The following is a 15,036-nucleotide window of genomic DNA, read 5'->3' as shown; positions in this document are numbered from 1 at the left end:
AGGCTCGGGATGCTCACAATCTGAAAATAAACAAAAAAACTCAATAGAAAATTTAACAAACCCGTTACAATAACATACAAAATACACACAAAAAATAATAAAAACATTAAATTTAACAGAAATAAATAGATAATTAGGGTGTACAACAACTAACCTTAACAATGGAGGGCCAAAAATAGCATCGAAAATCGTTGGGCAGAGCTAGGCACTACAAGAATACTTTCAGCACAAAATATTCTACAGCTGCCCAACACAAAGCCTTCAAAATTAAGTATCATTTTCTATTTCTCTTGTCACATCTGCAAAATAAGCAAAGAAATATTTTATTGTTATTATCTAGCATCACAAATTACTTCAAGAAAATGCGAAATTTTTTAAGCAAGATAGTAAGTTGTTAAAATAGATGATCTTATTAATATGAAAAGAACAAATAAATCTAAAATTTGTAGCAAACAACTTGACTATCTTACAAAGAACTCCAATTATATATCACTGATTCCTTTCTGGGTATCGTGTATGTATCTTTAGTACTGTCAAGTTATAGTATTATTGTTGATGTTGTATGTGAATAACAAACATATTTGATATGGAAGAGCCCATTGGGCACATTAAATATCTCCTGATTAATAATATTTTGGGATAAAACTTCAACAGATTAATGTCAACAATATCTTAAACAATGAAGGAGAAGACAGTAATATGATGAAATTGGACATAGGAAATCTCAGGATATGAAATTTAAGAATGCCTTCAACTTACAAACTTAATAGCTAAGTAAGTTGTCCCAATTCCTTTGGTAGCTCCCCTAACAGTGCATTTATGCCTAAGCTCCTAGTATTTGCCAAATTAAAAAACAACAACAAAAGTTAAATAAAGAAGTAACATAACATATTAAATCTCGTTCTTTCAATGCTCAAATTTTAGGTTAGCTTACAAGTATTGCCTCTTAGTGAGGTTCCCAATTGATGGAGAAAGAGAGCTTGTAAAGAAATTATGGGCCAAATTCCTACAACAGATCATGGAGTAAACCAAGTGTATATATGCACTAAGTTAAGTCATTACCACTTTCGAAGTAAAGATGTTATGACGAGAATTATAAAGGTCCAATAAAGTCATACAATGTGGAGAGGAAGGTCAAAGTCCATAGCTCGTTTGGAATTGGACCAGCAACATCCTTTGCATAAACTTTCTTGTAAACACATTTTAATTACCAGAATGACAAAAATGAAATAAGGACACATTCCAACTGAGATACCTTACACGGGGTATCATTTTCATTGGTAAATGCAATTGAGCCTTGGATTGGATAGTGTGTGTTTGTGTGTAAACATGTCTGGGAATTAAGGGAAAAGAGTGATTTAAATGCAATTGACACCTAAACTCCCAAAGCCAACCGACTATTTTGTTGGAGTTGATCTTATCTAACAAGGTATTAAGTGAGTACTAATACATATTACTATCACTATCACTTGTCATATTTGGACAGTTATCTTCAATTAATTTAGAAGAAGATTGGGTGATATGCAGTGGAAGAACAGAAGTGGGGCTGAGGTGAAGTCAACAATTGCAATGACTGTACAGTTGCAGGGAGAGGGTCCAGTGGTTAGCAATGACTGTACAGTTGCAAAGAATGGGTAGTAATCCCTGACACACATTAGAAATATTAGCCACATCCTCGACAGATTCCATGTCTATCATGCCACCAAAACGTGAACTGAGACAACAAAACTCCACTGTCAAGAGAAGCAACACAAGTAAAAGCTTTATTGTTATGTTAACCTCTGTAGTTGATGGCCTGAAGTCACACAGTACCCGAAGGCCAGAACTTGATGTTTTCAACAAATGTATGCAAACAGATAAGTTGAGGCTTTTACGTGCAAATCTCAAAAGATGGAGAAGCAATTAGATTGGGCTGAAAGAAAATGAAACGTGTCTTCAGAGACACTACCCCTATATGGAGCTAATGATTCTACAGTGGCACGAAAGCACTTGGATATGTGATCTATACATGTTAAAACAAGCTCGTTAGAGATCCCTCCCAATGTGACATTTTTCTCCTGCAATAGCAGATAAAAGGTAAGGTATATGCTTAAAAAAATTAAATAATATGAATCAAATAATAAAACTATATACAATATAAGACCTAAGCAAGCAATACCAGGTGAACATACTTCAAAATTCAAAATACTGCTATCTCACAGTGAATAGATACATATTACAGTAAACAAACATTAACATTTTCAGGTTAAAGGGATCTCAATTTCACCCTAAAGACAACTCTGGTTCAGGTGCTTAATTACTGAGTCATCATGTTAAAAGTTTGGGAATTGTGCATAACTTTTGAATCAACCAGGTATTCAGAAAGTTCTTTAAATGGTCCAATTCTTATTTTACGACCTTCAAGCTCTCCTTCTAGATGATAATAAAGATCACTTAGTATCAAATTATTTAGTTCCTTCCCTTCACTGATACAAGGAAATGATTAAGCATATAAGCATCTTATATATAAAAGAAAATCAAATGCATAAAAATAATGAACATGTATATGCAAGCTAGACTCAACAAATTGCAAGACTGTGACAATGCTTAGAGAAATATACAGGGGTTAGAAGCAAGACAACGTATGAAAACAACTTTCACTGGCAATAAAATATATAAATTACATGTTAAAAAAATTGCAGGGAGAAGAAAGACTACATGTCTTATGGTAAAACAGATGAATACCATACCATACATAAAGTAGATCTGGGTCCACTCATTCTCTCTTATGGTGCTGACCCAACTTGGGCCAAGTGGAACTGCTCCAACCACATCCAAGACCTTTGTAAGGGAGTTTTCACAAAATTACTTGTATAATTGCAACTATTAGAATCCTAGTAAATGAATGCACTGAACTTATCACCGACTCATTATAAAACACAGTTTGAACACTGAGTCAAAAATAGCAAGGACAGATTACCTATAACCGCTCTGTGAATATTGGGCTAACAATTCAGAGAAAGCAGGATGACTTCTAAGCTGCCAATGGAATTAAAAAAAACAGAGATATTATGCTACCTAAAATTTATGAAAAACTGAAAGAAAGTGAACAAGTTCCAGTTAAGATTTTAGTTCAAATGAGCCTTCAAAGTGCTTAATACTTCACAATTAATTTAGGACAGCATGCTTGAACTATTTATCTAAACTAACTATACCAATCTTAAAAGGGAAGCAACAAACCTTTTTAGACATGGTGCTCATCTTCTGAAGTATTGATACAGATAAACTTCCAGTATCACCAACAACTAATTTCTCAATCAAATGCACCGTGACTAAACTGGCAGAAACCTGCATATATTTACAATATAAATTAACTTAAACTGCCAATAATCAGTAATCACATCAAAGAAGCCATCTAAAACTATATGATCTGCAAACATTTTGTTAGGCATCATATATTGAATAGAGCTATATAGGATTAGTGTGTTGACTTGTCAATTTACTTAAGCTCTATTGGTTGGCTAGTAGGTGTTATTGTTAGTCTATAAATAGTATAACAGAATACTTGGAAGGGATATATAGAAGAATTTGGTTACTCTTTAAGGTTTAGAATTTATACTCTGGGAGCTTTTGCTAGGTTTTCTCGAATTAACCTAGACTTTGTACAAGATTTGGTTCTTTTCAGTACAATTCATTTATTCATTTGTTCTCTCAAGTTTGGGAAGAACTTTAGTTTCTATCACATTTAGTACCGCAAGAGGTCTTCAATGTAGATATTTAGAATATACCATCAACTAAATAGCATATGAGATTAAAATCGTACCTCTGCATGATAAAATGATTTGTTATCATATTCATAAGTAGCAAGTGACTTGATCAGATTGACCAAATCAGAGCCCTGACACCATGTTGATAAAACATCTCTATGATCATATAGATTTGCAGCTTTTGGTTTATCAGTGCCTCCTGAATTTTCCACCCTTCCCTTTGACTTGGGTGCTGGTTTTTCTAGTGACTCCACCTGTGACAATTTCTTTTGCAGAAACATGTCATATGCCATTATTTCCATTATGGAAGATTGACACTGATATTTGTATGCCAGATTTAGAGCTCCCATCTCAGTCAGGCTATCAGGCAAAGAATCCAGCGAAGTTAGTGAAATACATTTAGACAATTGCTTCCAGAACTTCTCAGAGCTTTTCAACCTAGCCAATATATTGATATATTAAGCCGCCCTTTGCCACAATGCCTTTAAAAAGTTGAGTACATTAAGCAGCACAAAGGGTTTGCTGGAATAAAGAAATTAACATATCAAAATATGTAACAAATTAGTTTAAAGAGCAACCGGAAAAAAAATTGAGGGATAAACCAGGCTAAGGATTTCTCTAGGAGAACTTACTTATTGATATGACTGTCAGAATTTACAACACAACAAAGTACTGCATCTACAAGGCTTGAACTTTTAGACTCTACTGGCCCAGAGGAAACCTCAATTGCTGGCAGCTTCCCATCACCAGCATTACCTGATTGGACGTCCATAAACTCTTTGGTGGCAAATACAGCAATAAAAAAAGCAGGTTGTATAGAACACAAAGTTCATTATAAACAGTTAATGAGAAATCCCAAAATGAAACAATGGAAAATTACCTAAGAGTGATTCACTTTTTGACACCAGAAAACATATACAAATGTCAAAAAGTAGCACACCTGATGACGAACAGCAGCAGTGAAAAGATTGACGGTAGCAACAAATAAGTCTTCATTTTCTTGAGATTGCTCTAGTAGAATAAAGCTTACAGAATCTTTCAAATCAGCAACCTAGACGGTGTATTAATTAAAATATATTAAATGAGAAACAATGAGTCAGTTGTTCAAATAAAAAAATTAATGATCAGGAAAGAAAATGCATTAACTCGAACACGCTAAACCTGTTTATCATCTAGACCAAAGCTGCTTGCAGAAAAATATGGTGGCAAGAAATCTCCTGTCATCAACAGCATTGACACTACTTTAGTGGCACCAATCTGTATGGCCTGCATGGATAAGTTAAAACTCCTTAGTAAAATGTAGTAAAGATTGCCAACAATATAGGAATAGCCAGTCTACATACAACCATTAAACCATAAAACGGGTCCAAAGCATACAAAGGATACAGACAAGTTTGTCCTAGGCTATGTGCTCAGCACAATTTCTCATTAATAATGATGGAAACCTTGCACTTAATGCCATAGTCAATCTATAATTAGATCCATTTCACATGAATAGACTTTCACGTTTTAGCATGCCACAGTCAGGCTGTCTTAGCTTATTTATTAATATATACATATACACATATACAATTTACATGCACAATCCACACAATGTAGGTGATGAACGAATGTGTGAGTCTAAACTGAGAAAATCATAAGACCAAAAAGGAAAAAGAACACCAACAAAGTAAAAGAATCTTTAAGTGCTATTGTTGAATGCATAACAGGCAGAGAAGTTCCCTCAAATAAGAGGAAACAACATAATATGAAAAAAGCTTTCAGTTCAAGCATCGAGGGAATCCTTAGAGGATTGCGAAAATAAGAAACCAAGAAAAAGATTATAGGAAGAAAAATGCTCAAATTAGTGAAGAAACAAAATTAAATATCAAATTCTGACCAAACAGAATCAGAGCATTCAGACCTCCAATGCTTGTGAAGTCATGCAAACAATCCGAAAAAGAGCACTATGGATTGAAGAATCAGAAAGTAACATGTCCCAGATGACCCCAACCAGCTTTCCAGCGTATGATGTCAATGCGATACCTTTTTTAATTAGTTCAAGCACCTAAAATAGATTTTTTTAAAAAGAAAGAAAATCAGAATGGCCTGTAAAGAACAACCAATCTTTAAAATATTGACCTCTGATGTGTAGAACTATATTAAACTTGGCAAATTAAATAAGACTACTATAGATTATAAAGGATAAATAAAAATGAATTTATTATCTTCAATATGTAACATTTTTTTAAGCAAGTTAAATAATCTAACTGCATTATGTTTTCTATACTATGGCGGAGAAAGATAAGAAAGAACAAGGGATGGAAATAGAGAACCAACTCAAATTCCATAGTAAAACTAAAGGTGTATCTTCAATGTTATTCTCCAGTGAGTATGCTTCGCCTTGTATTTCCAATATTCATGGTTTACAAGAACATACTATAGAGAAAAGACAATTAATGCAAGAACAGTATCATTTTCAAATCCCGTTTCCATCACCTGCATTGTGAAATCCAACACTGCAACATTTTAAATCGCATATCACAACATGTATTACTTTGGAGTCTATACAATATAAAGCACCATTGAGATGATCACATGAAATTATTAATTACATGCTCTTAAACATACCACCTGTAGTTAAGAAACAATTATTCTCGTTCTGCTCACAGTCGATTAATAGCATTGTTGCCAATTTTCCATAAAGCAACCATGATCCGCTAAAAAAATAAGGCCATACACTTAGACCACAATCTCCATTTTATAGTATAGAATTTGCATACGCCAAGACAAAGAAAACACAATGAAAATAAGATGCATCATGACCCATTCATAAGGGGAAAAAATGTGAGAATTTGGGCCCAGATGGAAAAATCTATGAAAATAGAAAAGAAACAATACACAATCGGGAAGGAAATGCAAAACCAATGGAGAAATTAAAATAAAGCAATAGGGCTCTTGCATGGTAGTGCACTAAACAAATAACATTAAATAACTTAAAAGTTGAACTACCTCAAGTAAAATTAACAAAATAAGTACAAATTTAAGATGGCATAAAGTGAAGAATAAAATAAATATTAATAAACAAAGAAGGACAGTTGAAAAAGGAAAAAAAAAGCACAATGATAGAGGTCTTTACACAATTATACAATTTTTTATTTTACTTTTCAAGTCAGCATACAAATTGATGGCACACGCATCCAGTTCAGAGAAGAATACAAAATCAAAACCATCAAACTAAAGGGCTTACCTCAAGGAACCATTAGAGCCAGTATCAAGAATATTTGTATTTAAAGCCACATAACAATTTAAGTATATGTCAAGAGGCCCACAAAACATTTTAACACCGCGAAGTTCTGGGGTTTGTAGCATTCAAGCACTTAAATGCCTTATTGAAATAATTGCATCAGTAAATCTTCTCATAAGAAACGTGCTGGTGGAAAAGTATAACGATATCTTTATACACAAATTTTTTTAGTCAAAAGAAAATGACATAACTATGATGCTCTTGGTGACCTTAATTACTAGCCTTCCACAGAGAACGTTATGTTTTAATTTTCCATACAGCTGCATAGGTAAAACAGCAAACGTATGGCGTTGAATTTAAAACGACTGACTAAAATTCACCCCAAACTTCATGCAAGAAAGAGCCATATATAACTTTATACCCAAAAGTAGAAAAAAAAATGCAATATGGATTAGCTTACCATTTCAACATCTTTGCCAAGATGTTAACACCCATGGCCATTATAGCAGCACTATTAGGATTAGGAGATAATTTCTTGACCAAAGTGTAGATGATCTCAACAACCCTGGACAAAAGATAAGAGACAAGAGCATTAACGTGGCAAGAAACAAACAAAGCACAGTACACAGGAAAATAACAGTATTTACCACACTCGACTCTCCAATTGCCCACTCACAGCAGTTTCTTGAGCATGAAATGAGCTGCCAATGCCCATTAAAGCAAAACACATAGCCTAGAGCATAAAGAAAAAAAATATCAATAGAAAGAACAAGGTAAACCAAAAAATTTATAGAAAAATCAAACAAGCCTATCAAGAAAAGAAACTCTTGGCAAGTTTTTAAATAATCAAAACACAACAAATTGAAGATTCCCATTTGTGCCAATTCCACAGTGCAAAAAATAGTTAACAGACCTTAAAGCCAATGTACAATAAAAAATATTTCAACAGAAAAATGCATGAATAGCCAAGCAGTAAAATAGTCACATGTTACTAATTTTAACATCTATCTAGGAGGGCACAAATAAAGTAAGAAAGACTGGATTTTATTACCTCATTAAAAGGTATCATCTGATTAAGAAGATCAAGAGTAAGTAGAACTTCCTCATTGCCATCCATATAAAGACCCTGGGCTAGACGCAGCTGTAGCACAAGCACCCCAGAATGTGTATACTAGACCAAAGATGCATCCATTAGCACAAAATGAGTAGCATTACAAGTTCAGGATAAATATTCATTAGGTTAGAATGTGTGGAAGTTCCAGATCCCTAAAAAGTAGTTTGCTAACATCAAGAGCCATGGCACTCAAATTATCTAAGCTAAATCTTATCCTGGGGTGGACCCTACAGAAGAACAAGACACAATAAATCCACCAACAACACCATAATTAGTACATTTATTGAATATTGATTCAATTTCCTTTTGAAAAGGGTTTTGAGTAGATCTGCATCAACCACAACCTACCAACTTCCAAAGTCAGAATGCAACTCTTATTAAAAATGTATACGATATGAACACAAACAAGGGAAGGAAAAGATTTCTACCGTACCAAATTTAATACATTCTACCATACCAAATTCAATACACATTCAGTAGAAAACACAAAACAACCTATCTTCTCATTATAAAAATCAGCATACAATGCTAGAAGGAAGAGATATAAAAACAAAGCAAAGAATGCAATCGAACCATTTACCTCCCATCGTACAAGAGCATTATTTGAACCAATTAATTTCATAATATGTCTGTGAGTGCTACTAGGGATCAACAGACCTTCAATACCAGGGACATGCAAGGGGGCACGTGTTTCAACAATTTGGGATGTGGCATCCACCAAGGAATCATCGGTAATCTCAAACAAGGATGAAATGCCCACTGATTTATCAAGAAAGTTATACCTGTTCACATGGACACAATATTTGCAAGAATTACATAATAATTGAATAAGAAGACAACATCTTTATGAGAATTATGTAAAGGAACAAGAACTATAAATGTTATTTCAAATGTATCAAAAAACATTACGACAGGAAAACCAATTGACAATACGATCTTCAAACAAACGCTTGAAAAACACGAGGTAAATTATACAATTAAAAAATCTATAACACACTGTATAATATTGCATGAATTTTTTATATTTTTTTAAAGAAATGAAATTTTGTATTACTTGTTAAAATAAAATACAAGGTAAAAGAAAAATGTTAACATCAGTTGGATATGAAATAGAAATATTATGAAATCAAAACCAAAGAGATCGCTAGAAAAAGCTAATAAAGAAACTTACATACATTCAGCTGGCCAAGTTCCTTCAGATAGGGATGATAAGAGGCGAATAAGTTCCACGATTCTGAAGGGAAATTCACCTTCTAGGCTACAAAGAAGACACCGAATAGGACCATCAACAAAACTTTCTCTGTCCCAAAACTGAGAAGCCCAACGACTGGAAACGGATTGACAGAGAGATAGAGAAAGACGAGAGAGAGAGAGAGAGGAGATTTGAGGGATGGAGGAGACTAAAGCAGGGATTGAGTTCGGAGACCGTACGTAGCCGAAGAAATGGGTCACTATTCTTTGTGTCCGAAATGTTGAAGGAAGTTTGAAAAAAAAAAGCTAAGTGGTGGGCTCACTAAACAAATTACCACCCTTTTTTCATTAATTTTCCACATATAATACTTTTTTATTAGTATTATATTCATGTGTTATGGAAAGGGATATTTGGTGTAGTGAGGCGGCGTTGGGCAGAGGAGGAAACGGAGAAAACCCTCTCTGTTTTGAGGAAAAACTGAAGCAAAATGAAGAAGAAAGGCTCTGCTGGGGGGGGGGGGGTTATATCATTGTGACCTATAGCGACGACATGTCATTGCTCTAGGTAATAAACTGTCGTTGTTGAGGCTGAATGCACTGTTGCACTCAATTAGTGAAACCCTACAGTGACGACATGTCGTCACTATAAGAAATAAATAGTCGTTGTCGAGGTTGAACGCATCGTTGCACTCAAACTGTAAGACCCTACAGCGATGACATGTCGTCACTATAGATAAGGGAATATTACATGAATCATTTCGTTTACTACGCGTCCAGTCTATAGCGACTAGCCAGTGAAAATTTGACTTAAATTTTTGGCGGTTCTGTAATGCCCTGCGTTTCGGGTACCTTTAAACGACTCAGGTTGGGATTGTTTTCCTCGAGTTAAGAATATTATTTTAAATAATATTATATTTTGTTTTGAATTTATTTCATGAGTTATTGCTAGCCAAATTATGCAGTTGTGATAAAAAGTAAAGATAAGACTTTCGGTCTTGGACCGACACAAAAACCCTAATCGGGTAAAAATCTCGAAAAACAAAATGAAAAACTATGGAAAATATATTTTGGGCATAAAATACATTCATAAAAATTAAAGTTTTGTCAAAAATAATAAACCTAAGAGGAAATGGAAATTTTAGGGCATTTTGTGTTAAATGCTTAATTTTACCGAATTGTGGAATTTTATTCCATAAATAAACCTTAGTTTAAATTGTATTGTGTGATTTATTAATTTAAATGTGAGAGACATTTAATTTAATTATTCTGTGTTAAGTTTTATTTTTTTAAAAAAAGTTTATAAGAGTTAAAAAGATTATAGAAAGTCATTTTTGGCTTTTTGGAAAAAAATACAAATTCTTAGGAAATGTTTATTAACCTTTACATAAAAAGAATATAAATGCATAGATAGAAAGAGGTGGTCGACCATGTGAGGATATAAATTGTGTGGACCAAATTAATTAAGTTCTAAATCACATTTAAATTAGGGTTAATAACACAAAGTGATAAAGGTAAAAACACTTAAGTGTTTCAGATATTTTAGAGTTGTCAATGTTCTTCCAACCACCGCAAAACCGACCCCCCCCCCCCCCCCCCTTCTCTCATATCACTGTCATCTTGTTGAAAATTTCTCTCTCAAGTTTTCTCATCATTTTCAACTACCAAGAACACTAAGAAAGCTTGGAAGCTTAAACTTTGGTCTTGGTAGGGTTTTTTCCTAAGGTAAAAGTTTCAAAAACTTGACTTTTATAGAGTTTTTAACCATAGATCCTTCAATAACTAACTATATATGTTGTTAGGGGAGTTGGTTTAAGGTTTTGAAAGAGTCTTGAAGAATCTAAATCTAGTATAAACATCAAAACATAAAGCAAGACAACAAGAGGTAAAAAGTTTACTTTTTATGGTTGTTTTTGTGTGGTTTTTATTTTAAGCATTATTTTGTGTATTTAATGCTTAAAGTTTCTTATTGATGCTTGTATGGTTATTCTTATTACACATAAGGCTATGTAGTTGCTTGAAATTTTTTATGATGCTTGTATGTTGATTTTTTAAAATAGGGACCCAAAATCCGTAAGGGTTTTGTTGAAAACCCTAAAACGAAAATATAAGTTTTGGGCCGTGACTTCCAAGGGGTCAAGCATCCACTGTATACTGATTTTGTAAAGATAAATTGTACTATGATGTTGTTGAGATGGATTACATGAATTTTCGATGTTGAAACACTCAAAAACGTTTAGAAATGAGTGAGATATGCTATTTCAAAGTTTAGGTAAAAAAACTTTTTTTTTTTTTTGTATTCTTAAATTTGGGACCAAGTTTGGACAGCCACTGTATAGGGAAAATGAACCCATATTTTGCTCACATTTGGTAGACATGTTCTTGGCATAACCTAGTATTCCACTATAAAATTTGGTAACAAAATAATGAACAATTTGAGAGTTATTAATTGCTAAAGTTTGAAAAAAATAAGGACTTAAAAATAAGGTCATTTTTACCTCAATGTTTGGAAAATATTTTCACCAATAAAAAATGCTCCTATTGACCTAAGATTTTACAAAGACCTAAATAGCATACCAAATATTGAATTGGAAAATTTTGGTAACAATTGGGTAAGTAAATTTCAAGTTATGACCAAACAAAATATGTAGTTAAAAATGGGGTTCTCACACTTGTGCAAAAATGAGATTTTGGAACTTAAGAAAAAAAAGAATAAATAGCATTTTTCCCCCCAAACTATGACCTATGTATGAAAGTGCCCCCCGAATGATTCGCGATGTTTTAAATTCCCCCCGAACTTTTAACATTAGTAATTTATGGTCATTCCGTTGCATTCCGTTCAGTTATGCCGTTTACTCGGTGATGTGGCATAATACGTGTATAGTGGTTGAAAAATTGAAAGTAAAATTAATACACCTAAGCCTACCATTATTTTCTTTCCTCTTCCCTCTTCTTCACGATTTTCTTCTCTTCAAACCCTAGGTTTAATTATCCCTTCTGCACTTGTGTTCATCAAGCATCATAAATGGCATATTCTAGGGGAAAAAGGTATGGAGAAGTTCAAGGGAGTCCCCCTCTTTGTCGTTGTGGATGTGAGGCCATACTAGGCATAACGTGGACTGTATACAATTTCGGGAGAAGATTCTATGGCTGCCCAAGATACAAGGTTTGTTGTTTGAATTATTTTTCTTGATTATGATTGGCTTAAACTCCTCTAACTCTGTATTTTATTTACAGAGAAATGAGAGAGATGGTTGTGGCTTTATTCATTGGACAGACCCTCCTAGTGGTGAAAGACATAATTGTGATAATGGGTTGTTTAAAAGAGTAGAGGAGATGAAAGGCAATCTTTTGCAACAACAGATTTTTGTTGAGAAAAGAGATGAGAAAGTTGGAAAAATTTTGATGTTGATGAAGGATGTCAAAACTGGTCTCTGTATTTTGTTGTACTTTTATCTTTTGTTTTGTACATGGCATTATGGTGAAATGTAATTGTTGTGTTGTTGCTTTAACTGAAAAAAATGTAACTGTGTTGAAGAAATGAAGAAAAACATCATTTATGGTATATATATTTTATTGGATCTTATATATTTGACAGCATATATATTTGTGATGTATTTTTATTGATTCTGAGATATCTAGTAGAATATATAGTTGCTTAATTGTAATAAAATTTGATTGAAAAAAGGTTTCCAATAGCATAATACAACCAGAATTATAATATAAAAAGTGAGCCAACATTTTCATTTAGTAAACTAGTATCTGGTGTACAAAACGTGATCCTAAATCAGATATACAACCTTGCTCAAGTACATTGATGATTTACAACCTTGCTCAAGTAAATTAGTGATCCTAAAACAAATTTACAACCTTGCTCAAATACATTGAAATGGTATTCAGTGAGCATGGGACTAATAAAAAAACAGAGGCAAAGGCAGACATAACAATTGACTTTCAGCTCTAAACTTATCCAATACACTGCTTGTCAATCAAAAAATCAGATACCGCCTTGACTAAATATGTTTGGTCCTTGTTGTAATTGTGGTGCTACCTTGCCGGGGTGGGTTGAATGGAACTTGCTACAAAATAAGATAGACAAATCAGGTAGCTTAAATGATAAAAACCAGATAACAGAAATCAGTGAGCATTATTTGAAGTTGTTAGGAGATACCTGAGGTGGTGGCATTATTCCTTGTAGAGCACTTATATTTGTTGCTAAACTCACTGAAGCATTTTCTGGCTGACTGCTATTTCTAGCATAAGTACCAGGATCAGCTGGGGGGTTGTCTTTTCCCTACCAAAACAAATCTTTTTTATCAATCCAAAAGCAAGCAAACATTATCCTTCAAACCAGATGCAAATAATACAATAGTAACTTACCGAATTGAGGTTGTTTCTAGCATAAGTTCTGAAGTTGTGGCCCATTGCACCACAGCCAGAACATCTCATTCTCACATATCTTCGTTATAATTTCTTGGCTATTGGTGGAGCCAACTCATCAAGTTCAACTATTCTGCTTTTCTTAGGCCTACCAGGTTAAGTCTTCCTAATTGGCTTAATCATACCAACCTTGCCACTTCTAGGCCATTCATCTTGATTCCTAATTGGAAAAATTTGCTGAGAGTATGCCTTCATGTAGTATTCCTTGGTATACCATTTGGAGACATATGTCACTAGATCCTCTCTTTTATGCCAAATAGCAGCAACAGCATGGCTACATGGAATACCAGTGAGTTCCCATCTTCACCAAGAGCAGACCCAATTTGCTAAATCGATAGAGTACATGCCCCCGTACATGTTCATCACCTGGTACATAAATTCCCTCCCTTTGGTGGGAATGTGACTTCTAGCTTCTACCTTGTTCTTTTCAAGAACAGTTGCGACCCTTGGTGCAATGTTAGACTCCCACATTATAACTGAATGCCTATTTTTAGTGAGCCTTTGCATCATGTACATCCTAATACGCTCCAACATCGACAATATTGGTCTAACTCACAATAGGTGTTTGGAGGTTACAAAATCATGTGGGAAAGGATTTGGGACGTTTTGGAATGTTTTGGAAAATTGACTTTTTTGTGCTGAAAATGGCCTGTGGCCGCGGCCAATGAGGCTGCCAGCCTATATGATTTTTCAGTTTTTTCCAAATTGAGCGGTTCTAACATCCCAAATAACTCCCAAATCTCCATTTTAATTCCATAAACATCCAATTAAACATTGGTAACAGCCATGGGGGTTGGTAGAATTTGAAATTCAAAAGGGTATCTCAAACTCTATAAATAGGAGCCTAATGATCACTTGTAAGACACACAATTTTCCATCCACAAAGCACTTGGCTGGAAAATACACCATAGAGGCTTGATAATTACAGAGAGTTATTTCCTAGAGAAATCCCTTAGTGCTTAGAGAATAAGGGAAATAAGCTTTTGGACCAAGGTTTTGAACCTTGTTCAAGTTGGTGATCCCCACTACTCTACACTTTGGTTGTGTGAGAGTTTGTCCCTTTTATTGGTTTTCTTTTCATTCTGTTGTTCTTCATGTATTATTAGTGTATTGAGTTTGTAATCCTCTACTTCTATTTCTATTTACATATTTATTGGTGCCTTTTGTTTAAGGGTTTTAGTTCTTATAATTCTCTTCCTTCTCTTATTTCTATTTACTTGTATTTTGAATAATTGAGTTATAATATTTATTTAATCGATTACCTAGTATATTGTATTTTTTGCATAGAGTTTTATATTGGTTTTTCCATATTTCCATTGAGA

At 33.9% G+C, this 15,036-nt stretch overlaps 1 protein-coding gene across 1 annotated transcript; it reads right to left on the bottom strand.

Moving 5' to 3' along the window:
* Window positions 1-2,296: 2,296 nt before the first annotated feature.
* On the bottom strand, window positions 2,297-14,185 carry LOC133791781 (uncharacterized). The gene is made up of 18 exons (XM_062229697.1): window positions 14,058-14,185; window positions 13,844-14,015; window positions 13,446-13,568; window positions 9,258-9,397; window positions 8,667-8,868; window positions 8,024-8,143; window positions 7,620-7,705; window positions 7,433-7,537; window positions 6,357-6,445; window positions 6,180-6,244; window positions 5,650-5,793; window positions 4,908-5,012; window positions 4,687-4,797; window positions 4,379-4,521; window positions 3,803-4,202; window positions 3,220-3,327; window positions 2,960-3,018; window positions 2,297-2,465 (listed from the first exon to the last, which is right to left on the bottom strand). Exons 1-18 carry the CDS (start codon window positions 14,183-14,185, stop codon window positions 2,297-2,299), a joined length of 2,469 nt encoding a protein of 822 aa, XP_062085681.1.
* Window positions 14,186-15,036: the final 851 nt, after the last annotated feature.

Source organism: Humulus lupulus, chromosome 7 (assembly GCF_963169125.1).
Source record: "Humulus lupulus chromosome 7, drHumLupu1.1, whole genome shotgun sequence".
NCBI classification, from domain to species: domain Eukaryota; kingdom Viridiplantae; phylum Streptophyta; class Magnoliopsida; order Rosales; family Cannabaceae; genus Humulus; species Humulus lupulus.
The sequence above is the reverse complement of the archived record's forward strand: the minus strand, read 5'-3'. Positions and strand labels throughout refer to the sequence as shown.